Raw genomic sequence first — 20,513 nt, forward strand, 5'->3', positions numbered from 1 at the left:
CTTCTGGTCTGTGGCACTATCTTGGTTCCAGGTCCCTGGCTCCCAGTCTTTGGATTCTCTCCCAACTTAGGTGCCAACCATCTATCAGAATACCTATGCCTTAGTCCTAACAGAAGAGTAAAGCAACCGAGTCTGAGAATTGTAGAAGAAGTTTTATGTGCCTAATTTGAGATCCTAGAGCAGTGATTCTCAAGCCACATGATGCGGCATGGTGGAGTGCTGCAAAATCCTTTTACGAATGCTGTGGGGTGCTTTGCCATATTAGGAGTGTTTGATGTGTAAACAGCTACACACAATTCACAAAATAAACCCAGAGATTTCAAATAGAAATCCATAGTGTAAAAAACATTCTGACCTCTTGTGGTCAGTTGAGTTCTTTGCAGCAGCAGAACAGCTATATTAATTTTTCCAGTTAAGAAACGAGGAAGTTACAAGCTAATATTTTCTAAGGAGTGCCTTGAATCTAACCAGCAGTGCCTTAATTCTAAAACTGTTGAGAACCACCACCCTACAGTCTGGATTGCAAGTGTGCCCATTACTCACAAATGCAGCTAAAGTCAATGGTGTTATGCACTGAAGACATAAGGTTTGAAGTTCTTAGAATAACATGGTCCTAAGCAAATAAATTTGGGCATGCAACACCCGTGGAAACTTTTGACATTAATCACTCTGTACTTCCATTCCTCTCACAGAGGTGCTGTTCAAATCAATGTTTGTACAGCACTCAGACATTATAATGGAAAGCATCACAGAAATGGCCATGGGAAAATTAATAATGCTCTTTTCAGAGCAGAGTTTGAATAATGGAAAATAAATTGGCTTTGAGCCATGGATTGAAGATTGAGGATAAACAAAAATATTGAACAGTTACTCATTATGTGAGTACTGTCAATTTTGAAAGAGTCAGGGGTGGAATGTTGTATGTGATCATATTAAAAAAAGGTTACATCACAATGTATGCACAAAAGAGGGCAAAGGAAACTGATTCTGGTATCTCTAGATATTCGCATGCATGAAGGATGGGATGAAAACTATGGCTGTGAAAGCTTCAGTAGCTGCTTCAATTCGGAGGAGATTCAGCCCAATTCAGGGACTGAATCTCCCAACTGAATTGGGAGACGAATTAAAAGATTCAAAGCACCCAACTCGATCTGAAAAGCTTTGGAAAAGATTTGGCCGCTTCGGAGATTCAGCCATAGACTACACGGACAGCTCACACACAGCTGCCTCCAACTGGTAAGTCTGTTGGGGTTGAGGGAGGAGGGAGAAAAGGGGTATGGGGGAGAGAGGGACTGGGGCACATTACTTGGGGAGGGGAGTGGAGGAGTGCAGGATGCAGGTACAGCAGCACTGGGAATGGGGACTCTGCCCTGCTGCCACTTGCCCAGCTGGTGCGGAGGGGGGACAGGATATGGGTGCAGCTTGCTCCAGGTGGAAGGGGGCTAGCGGCAGCAGGGCATAGCTCCTGCTCCCAGTGCCGATGTGGGTGCAGCAGCGCTGGGAGGGGAGACTATGCCCTGCTGCTGCCTGGAGCAAGCCACGCCTACATCGCACCCTTCCCTCCCTGCGCCAGCTGGGTAAATGGTAGCAGGGCATAGCCTCCATGGCTCCCCCTGCAGGGGCAGAGGCATGCACAGCTGGAAGAGCCACAGGAGACGCCCCCATGACTGCCCTGCCCAGCCCCATCCCCTGCTTGGCCCAGACTCCCGGCACTTAAAAAAATAAAAAAATAAAAAATAAATTAAAATAAAAAGATAGTACTCACTGGCTCTAGCAGCCGTGATCAGGGCCTCTGAGGACTCGTGGCAGAGTCCCTACATGCAGCATGGTTCGTCAGGGTGGGGTGGCTCCATGTTTCAGGCAGAGCCTGGCACCACTCAGCCCCAGCTCTCAGACAGTGTACGGTGCCCTGCCAAACTGCACTGCACCCGTGCAATATGACACCTGCCACATTGTGGGGGTGGGGGGGGGTAATCCCTGCTGCCCCCTACTGCGCTGTGGGGGGGGGTAGGCTGTGCCACAAGTGCCCAGAGGCCCCCCATCATCGCTGCTGCAGCCAATGAGTGCAGGGGGTTTTGTTTGTTTGTTTGTTTTAAAGTGCTAGGACTAGACTGGGGCCTGTCAGGGGATGTGACCGGGCAGGGCAACCATGGGGGCTCCTCTCATGGTTCCCCCCACCAGGAGAGAGGCAAGCACAGATGGAGGAACCATGGGAGAACCTGCAGCCACCTGGGTGGCCTGCCCTCTTCCCATCCAATACAAATCACCTTATCTCTCTGAATCAGCATCAAATTTTCCAAAGACAATTTGGCTGAATCCATTCAGGACAATGATCAAAGTCTCCATATTGAATCACTGTCATCCAAACTAGCAGAATCCAAATCCAAATCGAATACTTCTCTAGTCACACAGGCCTAATGAAAACCAACCCCAACTTCATCTTGAATAGGTTGTATGATATTTCCTACTCCATCTCAGAATGGATATTGTAGCGGTTCTTCAAAGGGCAGCAAGAACGATCAAGGGCACAGACAAACTACTGTATGAAAAAAATGGAAAGATTTGGACTGTCTACCTTAGATAGGAGACAAAATTAAAATAAACATAGTAAAAGTTCATAAAATATAGAGAAACTTCATTCTTCCTCACCTCATAACATGAAAATAACTGGAAATTCAGTGAATTTATGTCCAATTTATTTGTGCAAAATCTAACTGGATTATAGAGTTCACCGGCAGAAGATGTCAATGTCCAGGTACAGACATTCAAAAAGCCTGAGGCAGAATCCATCCAAGTTGCATGGTTTTCTGTAAGTAGCATACTTTAAATCTTTTGCAAACAGAACACACATTCACCCTTTGGTGTCTGTGTGGGGAGAACAAATCTTAGACCGGGATCAGCCATTTTTAAACCAGTCTGTGTGCACCAAACTTCTGTTTTGTTATGGGTATAGGCGTATTTTGTGTGCCAAACTTCTGTTCTTTTACAGGTATAGAAGTGATCACCAATCACTCGTAGTGGTAAAAGTCTAATGTCTGTATCTGGTCAATGTGACAAAATACATACCAATATTCAAAAAGGGACTGGGTTATTATATGGGTAATCAAATGTCCAGTGTTGTTATAATTACTCATTCAAATTCTAGTAGGGTTCGTAAACATCATACTTCAATGTAGAAACCAATTCCTATCAGCTGATGCTAATGTGAGGGGCTGATCTTCCCCATATATCTGCTGACTGCTTTAAGAAACAGGATAATGGATTAGATTGAGTATATTTAGGAAAGCAAAGTCTTGTTCTTTGATTAAAATGAGATTGTCAGGTATTCTAAACCTTGATTTGCTTTTTGAATGACATTATGAGGAAGGCTTTATGCTTGGAAACTTTTCTAACAATGTCATTTCTAAAAAGTGGTCTTCTATACACTGCCTGGCTTACTGTTAAATTAATAGTAAATAAATCAAGGTATATTCATTACCTGCACTAGTTCTTAAATGCAATTCCCACAGTAAGTCACTTGTCTTTTTTTTTTCAGTATTGTTAGAGCGACGCTGTAGCCATAGTGGTCCCATGAAATGTGAGAGGTTTTTGTAGGTGATATCTTTTATTCTTCTTATATATTTATATACTTCTTTTATCCTTACATACTACCCCTACCATTCGACACTTGAAACAATAAAAAGAATCTTCAAATAATTATGTCCTGTGCTTGAAAAAGATCATACCTTGAAATATGCCCAGTCTGCCCACTCCTGGCTTTCAAACAACACCCTAACCTTGCCCAACTCATCATCAGAAGCAAACTCCCCACTGATTAACAGACATCAAATAGGATGCAACCTTGCCTCAATAATACACACAAAACCTGTCAACACATCTGCCCTGCTACAACAATCAGCACCCACAGTGAACCCATCAGAACCTATGGATCTGCATGTGCCTCTCGCAAAATATATACATCTTATCCAGTGCTTTAAATGTCCTCATCTAAACCATAGGTAAAACTAGACTAAAACAATGCACTAGAATGAATGATTAAAGGAAAAAGATTAAGGAGAGAGAGAGACGCACAAAAATGTGTAAGAGAACATTTTTCACAGAACTACCACTCACTTTCTGACCTTGCTATCCTTGTGCTCAAGGGAAATATAAAATGTCATTCAGAAGCTGAGCCTGGAAAAAAAATCCATAAGCTGGCTGGACACAAAGAACTAAGGACTGAACACCAATACTCACTTCATGACACAGCAAAAAAATACCTGACTCCTGCTAATCTTTCTTCATACCACAGGTGATAACAACCTTCTTGGTTTCTTCTGTGAACTAACTCTTCATCTGTGATGGTCCACTACCTCTGGCAATTGTCTTTTTTAATTATTTATTTTTCTGACAGCAGCACAGATCAATTTGAAAAAGATATAAACAAGAACCATTATGAAGTTTAAACCGTTGCTGCTGGAGCCAAATTTTTATGCCAATCCTGACAATTTTCCTGTTAAAAACATCCCAATGCTTTTCTGAATTTGGTTAATAAAATAATCACCCTAGAGATGAAGACCTTGTGTGCCAAGCTCCAACATAAAATGAATTGTTATAGCTGTTATCAAGCCCTGAAAATGGGAATTTATAATGGAAGTGCTGACACAACCTTAGCTGTAGCAGCAAGGCATCATTATAATAAGACTATCCTAGTTCATTATATTTAGTAGAATGAAATCATGTTTCAGCAGCTCTTTTAGAAGAACTATTTAAAGAAATGTCAATACAAGGTAGTCCCTGTACTTAAATGTATAAAGTCCTTGTTTGGCTGATTTGCCACAGCAAGTTCATTTTCAATACTGTGAACTAAAAGAAAACAAATAAACAAAGGGAAAACAATGACAACAAATAAAGATAAGCTTCAAGCGCTGCCCTGTGCAACCTAAGTATTTAACTGGTCTGACAGGGAAATGCAATAAAATGTAAACTGAATCTCACTCCTCCTGGATGTGGAAAACCTAATGTATTTTAAGCACAAATGCATGCAGGAGTTATAATAAAAAATACAGAAATGTTGTATATTTGTTACTAACACTCCATGCAGGGTTCTTAAAGCAAGGTCCTTGAAATATGTGACCTTTTACTTAATCTGAAGTGCACACATGCCCTTTAGAGTTAAGCATCTGTATTACATTACTTCTTTCCCCTCCTTTTTCCCTTCAGCCCTATTCTTGGGGGCAGTTTTTAGAAGAAAAGGTGTATACATTCATGCAAAATGGCTGATGGGTGACTGCATTCCTGCATGTGGTAGAGTATGTTGTGTTCCCTGTAATGTCAGTCATTATTCTTCCTGACTCTACTAGCATTTTCTGGTTGAAGTATTTAAGATTAATGAGGCATTTGTTCTCAATCAAGAAGCTTTGTATGAATACAGTTTCACTTTCAAGAGCTATACAGATGAATTATTTGATATTATTTGGTCTTCTGTTTTTTAGATGATTTATGGATATTTTTTGTGTCCTGATGTAATTGGATTCAATGTCACTTCTCTTCTTTCTCAATTATTATCAGCCACACAGTAACTATTGCATAGCAAAATATAAGTATTATTATGTTATCTAGGGGTCTATGTGCATAGGTGAAAACTGAAGGATGTAGATAACAAAGGGTGCTGTGAACTACGGTAGCAGCAGCTCCCCAGGCAAAAGTTGCGGTAAGAAAAGTGGAATTTACAATATGGAAACTTACAAAATGTTTTTACATATAAATATTTTCATCACCTTGTTTAAATTAGAACTTTCTAGACAGAAAGGCTAAATGCAGTGCACTGGAATGAAGAGTTTTCTTTTGTATCATCCTCAATCTGCTTACCCATGCTCCTAATTAAGACCATAAGGAGCTACATTTAAATATGGAGGAGGGGTAGGGGCTATCAATCCATAACTTCACACAAAATTTGGTTGCTTCTGTATACATACACATTTTGCAACATGCAAGTTAAACCATATCATAAAAACCCTCCTTAGTTTGCAGCACAGACATTTTAGCTGGCAATAATTACTTGAAATTATTTGATTGATGCATTTCATTACGAGGATGGTACATTATACATTTCATTATACTGTTTAATACTTTGCACCTATTTACATTTAAATATAAGGAGATCAGGAACATAAGGCCTGATTTTTCTCCTGTTCAAGCCAATGGAAAAAAATCTAACTGCTTTCATGAGAACCAGGGCTGGACCAGGGTTGTTTAATTCATATATTTAAATGTTTCATTCATATTTAGGATCAATTGCATATATTACAATAACCAAAAATATTTAAAAATTTATCACATTAAATACAGCAGAAGCAGGGATAACCCTAAGTCCTGACACAACTAAAGATGAGTGCAACAATTAGTTTATCATAGCATAGGTATATAGTGGAAAAACCTTCAGCCAACCCTCCTTCAGGCAAGCCATGTTCAAGCTGAGGAGCTGCACTATAGACTAAGAGCTAAGTTAACCTAAATAAATTCACAAGTACACCTTTTCAAAAGCCACTGTAGGGTTTGGTTGCCTCAGTTAAGCACCTTACAGGGCTCTGATTTTCAAAACGTATTGACATAAAAGGATGATTTAGACAGGTTTCAAAACTGGGGCACACGCTGGGCTCCACGGGGATCAATGAAAGAGCTTGTTCTCATCCGTAGCTCTGTTAAGTTCTAAAACGTAAGGTATATCTACTCATCCTGCAGGACGGGAATGCCCTTTTGCAGAAAGCCATTATTATCTGGTTGTATTTGCTCTGTAGGAAATAACTAAATTTTAAATCTCTAGAACTTTAGCACAAATTTAGGCATTTATCTGGGCTCCTGATCCCTCAAATTCTTAGCTAATACTAGGATCATTAATTATACTGACTTGTTTCTGCTTTGCAGAATGACAGTTCCTTTAAAACCATTTCAATCTCATCTGTTAGAGAAAGAAAGACTACACTTTGCAAATTACCAAAGAATAATGCCATGACGCATACTATCCCAAACTGCTCCAGAAGGAAAAGATACCAAAGACATTGAGTGTTTCCAAATACTTTGGGCACATCCAGCTAATACAAGAAGAAACTTTCAAACAAAGAAAACAGTTTGGACTGTAACTGTTAGTCCATTGAGACTTTTTATTTTTTCAAATTTCTGAAACCTTCCTAAGTTAGGGCTTACATGAAAATCATCTCCCTTTAGATACCAATCAATAAATGCTAATTTTTCATTTGCCTTTCATCCCAGTTTGACACACAAATATATGCAAATTCAAATAATATATTTATCTGTGAAATAAATGTGACATATTGGAAGTGAAAATAGCAACTATTTAACACAACATAACAAACAACAATATGCAATAGTTTACAAAAGTAAAAAAATGTCTTTTCCACTTGCATTCATTGTAATACAGTTTGGCCAGAAGACGGGGTTAACCTCCCTGCCATTGCTTCTCTCCAAAACCATGCTATTTTCCCTTCTATGTTGATCCTTTCTATAAAGAAATCTGTTTAATTCTTCTTTACCAACCACTCTGCATACAAAACACTAAAAACAAAATTATTCAATAAGACTTTTTATAGTTCATTCTTCTCCTTCCACAAGTAATGTGGAAGAAAACAAGTTAGATCATGTGGTAATTTGACCTTAAGTCAACATATGTTTATTTGTATGTAATCCAACATTCAGATTGACTATCCTCTCTACTAACTGGAAAGGGCCAGATTTATAAATGTATTTAGATACCTAACTTTAACTGATTTCAGCAGGAGCTATGTACCTACCTAAGCACTACTTAGATCTGGTTGCAAGTTCCTTGGGGCAGAGATCTCATACTCTATTATGTTTTATACAGCAATTAAAATACCCAAACTCAACTCAAAAACATTAAGAATATATTAGTATATTAATGGCTGCCTTCATCTCACATCAGCTGGAACAGATGAAGTGTTTAACGTTTTGCCTCACTAAGAACTATGTATTTGGTAGACATTGTTCACTATTTGTTTTAGACATAATAGCGTAAAATATACAGTAACATGTGACAGATATTCTGTAAGAGGTAGGATAGATTTGCACCTTACAGATTAATCAAATCAGAACATAAAAGATTTCATAAGCTACAGATTTACTTCAGCAGATGCTGTAAAACCATACAATCCAAAAAGGTCATTAATGCAAATAGTAATTTTCTTTAGTAAAAGAAAGGTATTTTGCACAGACAATTAAGGTTATGTATAGCAACAGATGTCTAACAACAGACATATAAAAATATATACAAATCAAAACACAGTTCATAAAAGCAGTATAAGCATGAAATCGAAAGACACTATAAAGCTTCAGGAGAGAGACTGGTGGGGGAGTAATGTGACTTGCATATTTTAAAAAGTTAATACAGTAATCCTGGCAATAGCACTTTAACCAGAGTCTTTCAGAAAGGTGCACAGAACATCAGTTAAAAGGGAATCACTGTTATTTAAAGTATGAAATTATGATATTTTATGCAAGTGGCATACTATCTTGAGGTGAAAGCTCTGCAATAATCTGGCATCCCTCCATAGACTTTGAAGAGAGAACTTTGTAATGCTAGAAATATGATCCAAAAATAACAAGCAGGATTAAAAAACCACCTCAGCATTCAAAACCATGTAGGTGATTGCACTGCGGTTCCAGCTGAATAAAAAAAATGCAACCATATTAATTTACTGAAGTTGTGGTTTAAACTAATTTGAAAAGATTTATTTTTCCTCTAAATAAAATCACAGCCATTTCTCAATATTCAATGAAGCATATCATTCAAACAAGCAATAACAATGGAGAAGTATTAGAAGACTCCGATGTAGTAAAAGACAAACAGTGTATAAGTTGCACATAAGTAAAAAATACAAAAAGAGCAATAGACCGAAAGAGAACCATGAAGACAACATAAGCACTGAAGTCAATGGAAGCTTTGCCATCGACTTCAATGGGGCGAGGATTTCACACCTGACATCTTTTCTGTCAGCTCACACAAAATGTACTAATTATTTGTTTTTATTGGCATGACTGAACTAAGTGTGGCAAAAGGGTACTAAATTTTAGATTAAAAAGGAAAAATCTGGAGTAGATTTAACACTAATGAAACATACCAGATTTGTAGGCCTAAAAGTTCTCCAGGTAAATGCATAATAGCTAAAATGATGAGACAACACTAATATATATTTCTAAATAGCACACTCCCTTCAATATGCTTCATCTTCACTAAGAGACCATGTCTAAAAATAAGATGGTGGTTTTCTATTCCACCTTAGAACCTCCTGGTGAAACTCCCAACCAGAATGTCTACTTAATGAAAGAACTGTTGTATGTCCATTTTGCCCAGTATCCTGCATCTCACAGTGGTAGAGTGAATGCTGAAAGGGAGAATAAACCGTGTATGACCAGGATTTCTTCAACTGTCCCACTCTCACTTGCAGCCTCCAGCATTTATAGTCTAGGAAGGTCTAATTCAGAGGCTGTACCACATGCTCAATAGCTACTGTTGCACCTTTCCTCCAAGAATTTTTTTACTCCTTTTTTGAAACTGGCTAATCTGTCAGTTTCCACAACATCTTGTGACAATGAAATCCACATTTTAGTTGCATGCTGTGTGAAAAAGAACTCCCTTTTGTTATTTTTATATTTTAAAACTTATGGCACTAAAAGTGTGATTTGTTGTATGTCAGCAAATCTGGATAAAGAAACATATTGCAGGCCACCAACTCTTCACGGAAGTCAGCAACCTGCATTTCAATAAGGTGAGGTTACCGCTACTAATTTTGTAGCGCATTTAGCAACCTATACCTAAAGCTACAACAATTTAGTTCAATGTTTTATAGACAGGGGTTCAAATAAATAAATAAAAGACTTGCTCTCCTAAGTGGATCCAGGTTTAACATCTGGCCTTCTCCCATTTCATAGTGATATTGCTATTCCCATGTACTCTTGATTACCTGAGATACAAAAAACTTTAAGTCCTTGGTCTTTTCTCTAGTTCCAAGAACACTTGTTTTTCAGTCTCCAACACTACACTCCATTTTACAACTTCCTTCTGCCCCCCCCGATTCCCCAATCTTCTCTCTATCCCTGAGATTCCATCTAAGACACATCTACACTTCACAGTGCAGTGACGCGCATAGATTTTCCAACCTACCTGTAAGCACTTGTGTACTAGAATCAACATGGTTTAAGATGCAGCCTTGTCTCACAACAGAGGAATTTAGCCCAGATGCAGAACTGCGATTCCAGTTGCACTGTTTCTGGTTCTAGAGCTAGCATGTACAGAGCTAGCTCAGGTATGCCTGCCTAAGTGCTGACTTGAACCACATCAGCATACTCCTACTCTTCAGCTCTCAGCTTCAAGAGTTGATTGGAAATGGTTTTCCTCTCACTTGAATCTATTGTGATTTCTGAAATTTCCATGTTCAACCTCAGAATAAAACTAATATATTTTTTTAAAATTCTAATAAAAATGATTGGGGGGGGGGGGACGAGGGGAAGAGAGCAAGAGCATCTAAGATACGAGGCACTCAAGTTCAAGCCTCTTATCTGCCATTCTCCCATTACCTAGCTGATTCCCCTTACTACAAAGCTATTGCATATGGTAGGATGGGTCCTCTCTCAACCTCCCCTGTTGGAACTGGTCAATACTACATACATAACTAAATTTGTCTCCCCTCATCCATCTAGTCTGACTATTTGCTATTCTGGGAAGGGTCTCCCTATACCTGACATACCACCAGAAATTCTACTCTAGACCTTAGAAACCCTTCCTGGCAAAAGATTTTTTGGAACTGGCATGTTGTTGCAAAAAGTCTCAGTTCCACTAGATTACTATTTGTTAATGAAAAGAAAGTTTTGGCAAAAAATTCAATAAGCTCTACGTCTGTCATTTGTCTCATCTCAACTTCCTACACCAAGCATTAAGATTCTTTCCCAACATGAATGCTGCCTCTCTCTCTTTTCTAATATAGCCTGTTAACATGTAACCTGAGTGCCCTGTAAAATTCAGTAGGAGCATTTCTTCAGTAAATTCACAAAATGTCCCTCCCACATGAAAGCAGTATAATGCAGGAGTAAATATTCTTTTTTTTTTCCCTTGGGTTTCGCAAATTAAACATGCCAGTTACATAAAAAACTACAGACCCGTGTTACCTTTTCCTCCCTGGAGTCACACCACTAAGTGTTGTAGCTAAAGCATAAACTATTTTTAATCTTAGACCTCAGGCCAATGTTCTGAAGGTTCTCAGCATTTTTAACAAACCATCAGAATCTCCATCCCTATTGTTGTCACACAAGGAATCTCATGAATGTTCCCCTTACAATCACCCAAACTTAGAGGTGCCATAGCTGTCCTTTCTCTGAAAGGAAAGTGACAAACTTTTTGTTGAAGCAGCAGGGCTGTCTAACCCTGTCCGTTTAACTGATAATTAGATTCTGAGTTAAAGGCACTCTGTCAGTTGCTAGGATTGACTTTTGCCACCTCCTGCCACCCACACACCCACCCATGACTCTGGAAGAATAGTTACAAAAGCAGTTCCAGAAGTCCTGAAGCTCCTGATTGCCTGATGAGGAGTCATTAACAAGCTTTTCTGGTGACCAGTGAAAGAGAAAAATTGAATTTTGCCTAGTAAGAATGCTTTGCCTGCTAAAATGAAAACACATTACAGAGTTAGAAATTGATTCAGTTCATATTTTAATAGCTATTCACTAAGCAACATTGGACTACACGTTTATAAATGGGACTGTACTTTTGTAATGACCAGTTGTAAATCTGTCTCTTCTTGTTCTCCCCCAGTTTAGTTAATATGCACACCACACAGTCCTGTCCCTCTCATCTCCTTTACTTTCCAGCAGACACAAAGAAACTCATAATTGTTTACATTTTTACTCTTAAAATTTGCTAATATTACCCTTGTTTTGGGGATCCTGAAGTGATTTAAAACTGTAAGAAAAAGGCCATACAGTAATAATATTGTGTTTTACAGAAGAGAAGACCCTTGTATCTTCTTCAAAGCTTCCGAAGTAGCAAAATCAGGATTTTTAAAATGTCCTTAAAGGAAGATGGATACAGGATAACTATCCTGGTGGCCACTTGCCTCGCAGAGTCCAGTTTCTATATTTCGGATAAAGCCTAAGCATCACACATCACAACCAAAAAAAAAATCTGTTCTTTGAAAACTGCAGCAAGACTTCTTCCAAAGAGTTTATTCATAAGAACACAGAACCATAATATCACAACTAGCCACAACAACCATAGCTGCATGGAGTGAGGGAATCAGGTTCTCAAATACAGATGGTAGGATAATTTCTCTTTTCATCTGATTTCAGCTAGACCTGTCCATAGGGGCATGCGGGGCCTGGGGCATATCAACCTGTGTGGGCCCCGGGGGGCGGAGGGGAATGGTGAGCAGCAGTGCTTGGCAGCAGCAGAGTGTGGCAGCTAAACTGCACTGACGGCGGGGTCCCCCAAAGCAAAGGGCCTGGGGCGGTCGCCCCGATTCATCCCCCACTAGGGACAGCCCTGGATTCAGCTGAAAAGATTGGGAGATACTTAAGCATTATGACAGAATAAGGTAAATGTCAGAGTTAGGCATGACCACATCCCAAGGGTGCTGTTTATTGCCATTTTTAGGTGGGTCCTTATCTAAACTCAGAAAACTCATGCTTAGCTTGCACCATCTACATCACAGATCCCTACTGAAAATGCAAAAAGCAAATAATATGTCTTTTTAGTTATTTTGTGTTTGTAGTTATTAATTTGATGTACGTGCAAATATTTTCTAAGCGCAATTTAGACAGACAGTTTGGAAAATCTGGTCTTTAATTTTGAGTGCCTAAATCTCCCTGTATTTGGTTGTCAAGTACCATTCACGACTAGTAGGAAGCTTTACAAGCCAAGCATCTTGTCCATTAAATTAATGCAAGTGTTTTGTGAAATTAATATCAGAACAAATGTGCTACATTAAGTCAAAAGTACATGTGAACTAATGAAGTCTGTTACATACTACTTATGTTTCTAAACTGGATGAGGAAACAATTTCTTAGCAAACACTGCTGCTACAAAATGTAAAAGGAGTTTGTTGAGGAAGCCCAGGGGGAAGAAGGCTGGTTACAATAAAATTCCAGCTGTGCTAAAAGTAAATATAAAACTAAATGGTCATTTCCTAATTGGAGAGTAATTTCCATTAAAAATTCAGTATTTACCCACACCATACAAAGGTGAAAGAGTTCCTATAACCATTTCATGTCATGAAAGAAGAACTGCAGTATTTCAGTTGCAACAATCATCATTGGAAAGTGCTGGCTTTTAAGAGTGAATATTACGTTTTTCATCAGGTAAAATGCAAAATATAATCAGAGGTTATGAAATGGTTGCTACACAGGATACATGGATAATAAAGGCACATTATGAATCTTACTTTTCAGGTTAGTACCAGCTAATCAAGTTGTTGAGGTCCATTTTGACCCCCCGAGGGAAACTGTGGTAGGTTTGGGTGATACAGTAGTCGAGAAAAAAATTAAGAGGCAAGCATTCTGTGTGTGATATCTTTTATTGGATTAACTGTATTGTTTGGAGGGACACAGACAAGCTTCCAGGTACCACCACACCTTTCCTCAGATGGGTACAGTGGTATCCGATACCTTGTCCATGTCCCTTCTGACTATTCAGAAGGTCCAGTAAAAGATATCACCCACAAAAGTCCTCATCTCTCCTATGGTCTTAAACAAAAATATTGTTTTTGCACTTTATCAACTACTATTTATTTATTTCCAACAATATTTAGCCATTAGTTTGAGGTTTTTTATTTGTTTCTTTTTAATCATACAACAGGTATATATGGCTTTGGAAGTAAAATGTTTGATAACCATCCATTAACCTTTAAAGGTAATTCATGGGTGTAAATTCCTAAATGTTTCATAAGAACAATTTCACACCTGATAATAAATTTCATTTTACCTTTCCCTTCCTTTTCTCCTCATTCATAGAATCAGACTAAAATATTAAGATGAAATGTCATTTTTTGGGTTTTTTTAATCAAATGTGAATTTTTTTTTTTAATTATTTCCAAGGATATTACACATACAGTATTCTACTTGCTAACAAGTTCCTTAAGTATGCAAAACACTTTCAAATTTATCTCTCTCAAAATGAAATTAAATTTAAAATTTTAAGCTAATCATATCGTTAAATTAATTAAGTCTTTCCTCAGCAATAAGTGGTATATTCAACAGAACCCAGCCCTACAGGCTGCATTCCACATACAATAACTTGTGTGCTTGTTTTGGTAGCCTGCAGTGAGTAGGATAACTAAATAAATTGACCAACTTACAGCTGTCCAGGCTCCTTTTCTGCATCGAGAGCACAGCCATCCATCATGGATTTCATGAGAAGGAACGCCGTAACAACCTATAATAAGAAAGATGGATTGATTAATACAGAAGGGGATAACTGTTTTGGCAGGTGGGTCACAAATTAGCTCCACACCCTCCCTGAGTGCCACTCTGACCCCCCTTTTTCTGCCCAATCTGCTACTCTGCTTTCTGCTCTCTGCCCAGTCTGCCACAGTGCTGTGATCTGTCATGTGCCACACACAGAACCTGCACATACTACTTGTGGTATGAGTGCCACAGATTGGCCACCCTAAGGTTAATATACTCTTCCCTTCTTGATGTCTAGAGCTCTATACTAGTGGTCTCCAAACTTTTTTGATCACGCACCCGTATCAGTAAAAAATTTTTGAGCACGCACCCCCAATATAGGTATATTTCTATAAATATAAATAGAAGTTCTATAAATAGAATTTTCTTCCCGCACCCCAATGAATCATCTTGCGCACCCCTGGGGGTGCACACCCCTCTTTGGAGACTGCTGCTCTATACAATTCAGCTATATTATACATATACTAGATGCCCTGTGACAAAACACTAAACAACATACCCCTTCTGAGGTCAAGCTTAATCCTACTCCATGACCACTTTATGAAGTGCACAAATAGCAATTACATGTAGCTCTGATCCCTGAAAATAAGTAACTTTATTATTCTTCCAATGTAGTAAATGTCATAAATTTTTCCCTATGGTAAAAACTAGGAGTGCACCAATAGAGCTTTTGGGGGCCAATACCAAGAGCTGATTTTTAAGGAGGCACACCAGCCAATACTGATCCCATTTCCAATATGTAGCCCGGCAGCTTGAAAAGCTGCATGCAGCTGGTAAATCTATTGTGGTGGAAGGGGAGGGAAAAGGGAAGGAGTTGAGGGGGCAGATCAAGGCCCTTGCAGTGAGGCAGAAGTGGGACTGGGGACAGGCACTTCCCCACCGGGGCGCAGAGCATGGGATAGAGTCATGGCTCAACCAGGGGCGCAAAGACCGGGGGGCAGCCCCCGCTGCTGCATGCATCCTGGGATACATGCAGCCAGGGGGGCGGGGGGATACCCCAGGATCTGCACAGGGTGTGGGCAAGCTGGGCTACTGCTGCAAGCTCAGACTAGGGCTGTGCCAGGCTTTTCCTGGGGGGAAAGTGGGGGGAAGTGGGGGCAGTTGGGCCACGGCTGTGCTCAGGGCAGGAGGCGGTGGTGCTGGGAGGGAGGGCTATGAGGGGCTATGGAGAATTTTGGGTGGCTGCAACACCCCCCAACCCCATAGCCCTCTCCCAGCACCACCACCACCTGCCCTAAGTGCAGCCTCAGCCCAACACCCCCGCCACATGCTGGAAAGAACCTGGTGCAACCCTGGTCCCAGCCTACAGTGGCAGGCCCCCCACCTCATGCAAATCCAGGGGCACATGCCCCCCACGTCCTCCTGGGGTACACACAACAGTGGGAGCCGACCCCTCTGGGCCCCCTCGGATGAGTCTCAGCTCCATCCCATGCCCTGTCCTGCCCTAGCTAGGCAGCCCCAGCCCCAGCCCCACTCCCTCCCTCACCATGGGGGCCTTGATCTGCCCCCCAACATGCCCCTTCCCTCCCGCCCCCTTCCACCACAACAGATTTACCAGCTGCGCGGAGCTTCCACGCTGCCAGGCTGTGCTCCTTGCCGCCTACATGCTGCATTGCGGCTGCATACATACACAGGCATGTATCAGCCAAACTACTAGCCAGGGGCCGATTTCTGATGCAGTCAATTTTCTTTATATCGGTGCCTATCTGATATCAGACCAATGTATAGGTGCACCTCTAGTAAAAACTGAGAATCGGAATCACTGCAGTAACACTAATTCTTTGTATTTACATAACACTTTCATACGAGAATCTCGCTGTGCTTTCCCAGTGTTAACTAATCAAATCTCAGCATTGTTTGGAGGTACTGTAGAAAAGCACTTCATTCTTCACACTGAAGATTTTTCAGATTCTTCAGAGTTCAAAGCTCCAACTGGGTTCAACAAATTTCAAGCCAGCAATTTAACAGAGTACCACAACAGAACACATAGGCAACTGGTATGGGGTGCATGGGGGTGCACGTACCCCTCCCCTGACAGGGCCAGTACCCCTCCTGACAGCTGACACTGATGCTGTTGGTAGGGCTGGTGCCCACCCCCAGGGCCGCTGCCATTGGTGGCTTCTGCGGGTGCCCCCCCCACCCCAGATTCAGGAGGCACCAGTCACTCATGACGGAACAGAACATTTTAAAATAGGAAGAAAAAAAGTCTTGCCTTAACTAAAGATAGAAGAGGATTTTGCAACTCCTATATCAGGCCCCAGTTGTGAAAGGCAAAATGGAGAAAAACTTCTATTAGGACCTAACATGAAAATTAATAATAAAAGTGCTATGATGCAATTATTGCTCACAAAAAGTCAAGGAACTTGGGTCTACCACCCAACTGAAATATGGCACTGACTTGGAAAGGTGGCATCAACTACAATCAAAGTGTTTCTGGGAAGTTTTTCAGCTATATACGGGCCCCAACTTTTGAGATATCATGAAATCAGAGCAGCAAGAGGTACAATAATGCATGTATTTTTATTAAGCTAAGGTTATATCATACCACTTAATGAGGATGATATTCTAGCTACAAAACTTTTACCTATTCCTTACTGATACCGATTGACAGATAATAGGCTGCCAATTATTTGATATCTTCAAGCCAAAGTTAACAATTCGTGGAATATTTTATTTCCTAAAACAGAATGCTGCTATAAGCATCCTAAGCACAACAAATGGAAATAGTCTAAATATGTTAACTATTATTTAAACTATAATATAGACATTAAAACAAAACTGTAAATCACAAATTCTGTAATTTGAACAATTAGTTTATTTACTTGCATGAACCTGTACATAACACTTTGCACAGGAGATCAGAAGACTTGTTCCATCCTCTTCAATAAAGGCATTTGATGGACAGTTTTCAGTGTTTTCTTCGCTATAAATAAAACACATCTCTGGAATAAGTGGTTTAGTCTTTTCATTTTTGGCCGTAAACGTTTCATCTGATTTTGTTTCCCCACACGTATAATTTTCTTCATTATAGTTGTCAGGCTGGAAAAATATACAATATTTATATTTAACTAAAAGACACAAAGGGCTTATTTATTTGTTGTTTTGATTTTTGTGGCTATATTTTTCCCCTTCAGTTCCTACACTAATGGCGTAACAGTTTCACAAGAAAATTAGCTTCTTCCAAAATATACATCGCTACCAATTTCTTTAGCTACTTGATTATTTTGATAGCTGTAAAATTAAAAATAGCACCAAAAGTTAGTGTTGCCACAACTGTTCTCAATTTATGGTACCCATTACTATCATTTCACTTTTCTCACTGAGCCTCATCAAGCTCAAATGCAATTGTGAAGCTGGTCCTCAAACTCCAGGAGCAGGTAAGTATGACTTGTTAACAGATGTAGCAGCTTTGTCTCTCATCAGCCTCGTAAAATAATTAAAAGAAACATCCTATCTGAAAAGCCAGAATTAAATTAGCAACATGGTTCTGAATATCCCATCCTTCGACATAAGCCTGAGTGGGGAAGAAGGGAATCATGCCAATTTACCTTCCAAAGGCAAGAAGTGTCCTCATCGAATAAGCTGGGAACAGCACGGAGTTTCCCTACCAAGAGGAAGAGGAAAATAAAAGTGCTACTCCCCCCCACCTTATCCCTGATACCCGACTCTGTTGTGGAACAGTGATATTTCTCAGAGTCATTTATTTCAGTTCAAGGTCTGCCGGAACTCTAATAGGCTGTGCAAACTCAAAGACAAAGAAAAGCAAGTCCCCATCCACCATATGGAGCTCTGGGGAGCATCTGAGGTGTTGAATTTATATTCATGCCCTTTTCCAGGAGAAGCTTTGCAGCTTTTGTCCGCTGCAAAACTTCTTGGCTGGGAAAGGTTTGCTACTCTTTAGAGAACAAACTCTTTCCTTTTGCACTGTAGGTCAGCCAATATCTGTAGCCTTCTGGAGTTTGTAAAACCAAGTAAACTTCAGCTAATCTGCAGCAGTCCTTAAATGTTTCAAGATTAAATGCTTCAAGATCAAATTAATTCATAAAAATGTAAAGAATGGCCCAAGTCATTAAAGTTTTTATATTACTTGTAATGTATAACTTTAAACATCATCAATTTTTGCTTGCAGGTGCACAAGAAGTGGGAATGCCCAAGACATAGCAAATGCTATTTTTCTATACATCTACTAATATAAACATAGTTGATACAGTGTATCTCACCTTTAAATTGAATCCATTCATATATGAAAAAGTAAAACTCCAATGGTTAAAAACAAAACCACAATTCAATCAAATTTCTTTACACTGTCATGCAATCATGCCTTACCAAACTATTAGAGGTCTTTGAAGGTGCCAATAAGCAGGATTGGATTTGGATTGCCAAACATTATAAGGATTATAAGGAATGTCCATTTATGGATTAGAAATTTGCTTAGCAAACAGAGCGAGTATAAATAGTTAATATCAGGATGGAAAGAAGCAACCAGCAGGGCCCCCCAGAGATCTGTGCTGGAACCAGTGATGTTTATCATATTCATAAATGATCTGTAAAAAGGGGTGAGTAGGTGGCCAAATCTGTAGATGTCAAAACAATTCAAAGTGGTAAAGACCAAGGCAGACTACGAGGAACTACAACAGGATCTGGCATGACTGAACAAATGGGCAACTAAAAGGCAAATGAAATTCAATGCTGATAAGTGTAAGTGATACACCTTGACAAAATAACCCAAACTATACCTACATTGGAGGCTAGATGTACACCTTGCTGAGGTCATTTGACCCCAGCACTCTTTCCTGGCATGGCAGGGGGTCGGACTCGATGATCTGCTCAGGTCCCTTCCAACCCTAGAAACTATGAATTATGATGAGCTCTACATTAGCTGTTAACATGCAAGAGAGAGATCTGGGATTCACTGTGGACAGTTCACTGAAAACATCAGCTCAGTTCTCAGTAGCCCTCAAAAGACAAACAAAATGATTATTAAAATGGGCATTGTACACAGAATTGAAAGGATCATTATAAATCCAGGGTGCATGCACAGCTTGAATATCGTGCCCAGTTCTGGTTCCCACACCTCAGAAAGGATATAGAAGAACAAGAGAAGGTACAGAACAGGGCAACAAGGATAATTAGTGGTATGGACAGGTTTCCGTAAGAGGAGAGACTAAAGACACTGGGTCTATTCAGTTTAGAAGAGAGATGCTTGAGGGAGGGGATATAAAAAGGGTTTACAAAATAAATAAATGGCAAAGCAATGTAAATAGGAATTTATTATTTACTGTCTCTCACGATACAAAAGCTATGGGGGTCACAAAATGAAAGGTAGTTAGTTTAAAATTAAAAAAAGGAAGCTCATTTTCACACAGCATATACTTAAAGTGTGGAACTTGTTGCCACCAAATGTTGTGGAAGCTAACAGTTTAGTCAGATTCAAAAAGGGATTGGACAAATTCTTGGTTGAAAGGGGCATCAGCATCCACTCTCTGCCACTGCGACACAGGATGCTGGGCAAGACGGACCTACGGTCTGAGCCAGTAAATGGAAGTTTTTATGTTTTTTTGTCCAATTAGTAAGACTTTGAAGATCAGTTCATTTAAAAAGGTACCAAAGCAGAGATCTCAAAACTAGCACCCAAACCACATAAGAATTATTGTCTTCAACATGAAAAAAAAGCTGTGGGGTAAAGTGAATGCACTGGCAGGCAGAAACAACATCCAGGCAGACCTGGATAGCTTAGAGAAGTGGGCGAATCTGAACAGGATGCGGGTCAACAAGGACAAGTGCAGAGTGCTGCACCTGGGGAGAAGGAACCAGCATTATGGTTATAGGTTAGGGGCTGACCCTCTCGGCAGCAGAGAGGCAGAGAGCGATCTTGGAGTCAGGATTGACTCCAGGATGAATATGAGCCGCCAATGCGATGAAGCAATAGGCAGAGCCAACCGCACCCTGTCCTGCATCAACAGGGGCATCACTAACAGGCCCAGAGAGGTCTTGCTCCCCCTCTACACGGCGCTGGTCAGGCCGCAGCTGGAGTACTGTGTCCAGTT

At 40.1% G+C, this 20,513-nt stretch overlaps 1 protein-coding gene across 3 annotated transcripts in view; it reads right to left on the reverse strand.

The window, feature by feature from the left end:
* The window catches only part of KDM4C (lysine demethylase 4C), a 459,581-nt gene that overhangs the window by 144,736 nt on the left and 294,332 nt on the right, over positions 1-20,513 (reverse strand). For all 3 annotated transcript variants that reach the window (XM_019555111.1, XM_019555112.1, XM_019555113.1), the window contains exons 15-16: positions 17,289-17,505; positions 14,358-14,434 (exon numbers count right to left, since the gene is read on the reverse strand). In XM_019555111.1, the coding sequence (XP_019410656.1) occupies positions 14,358-14,434; positions 17,289-17,505 (294 nt within the window). The remainder of the gene's footprint in view (positions 1-14,357; positions 14,435-17,288; positions 17,506-20,513) is intronic.

The sequence above is a fragment of the Crocodylus porosus genome, unplaced genomic scaffold (genome assembly GCF_001723895.1).
Source record: "Crocodylus porosus isolate Cpor-Errol unplaced genomic scaffold, CroPor_comp1, whole genome shotgun sequence".
NCBI lineage: Eukaryota > Metazoa > Chordata > Crocodylia > Crocodylidae > Crocodylus > Crocodylus porosus.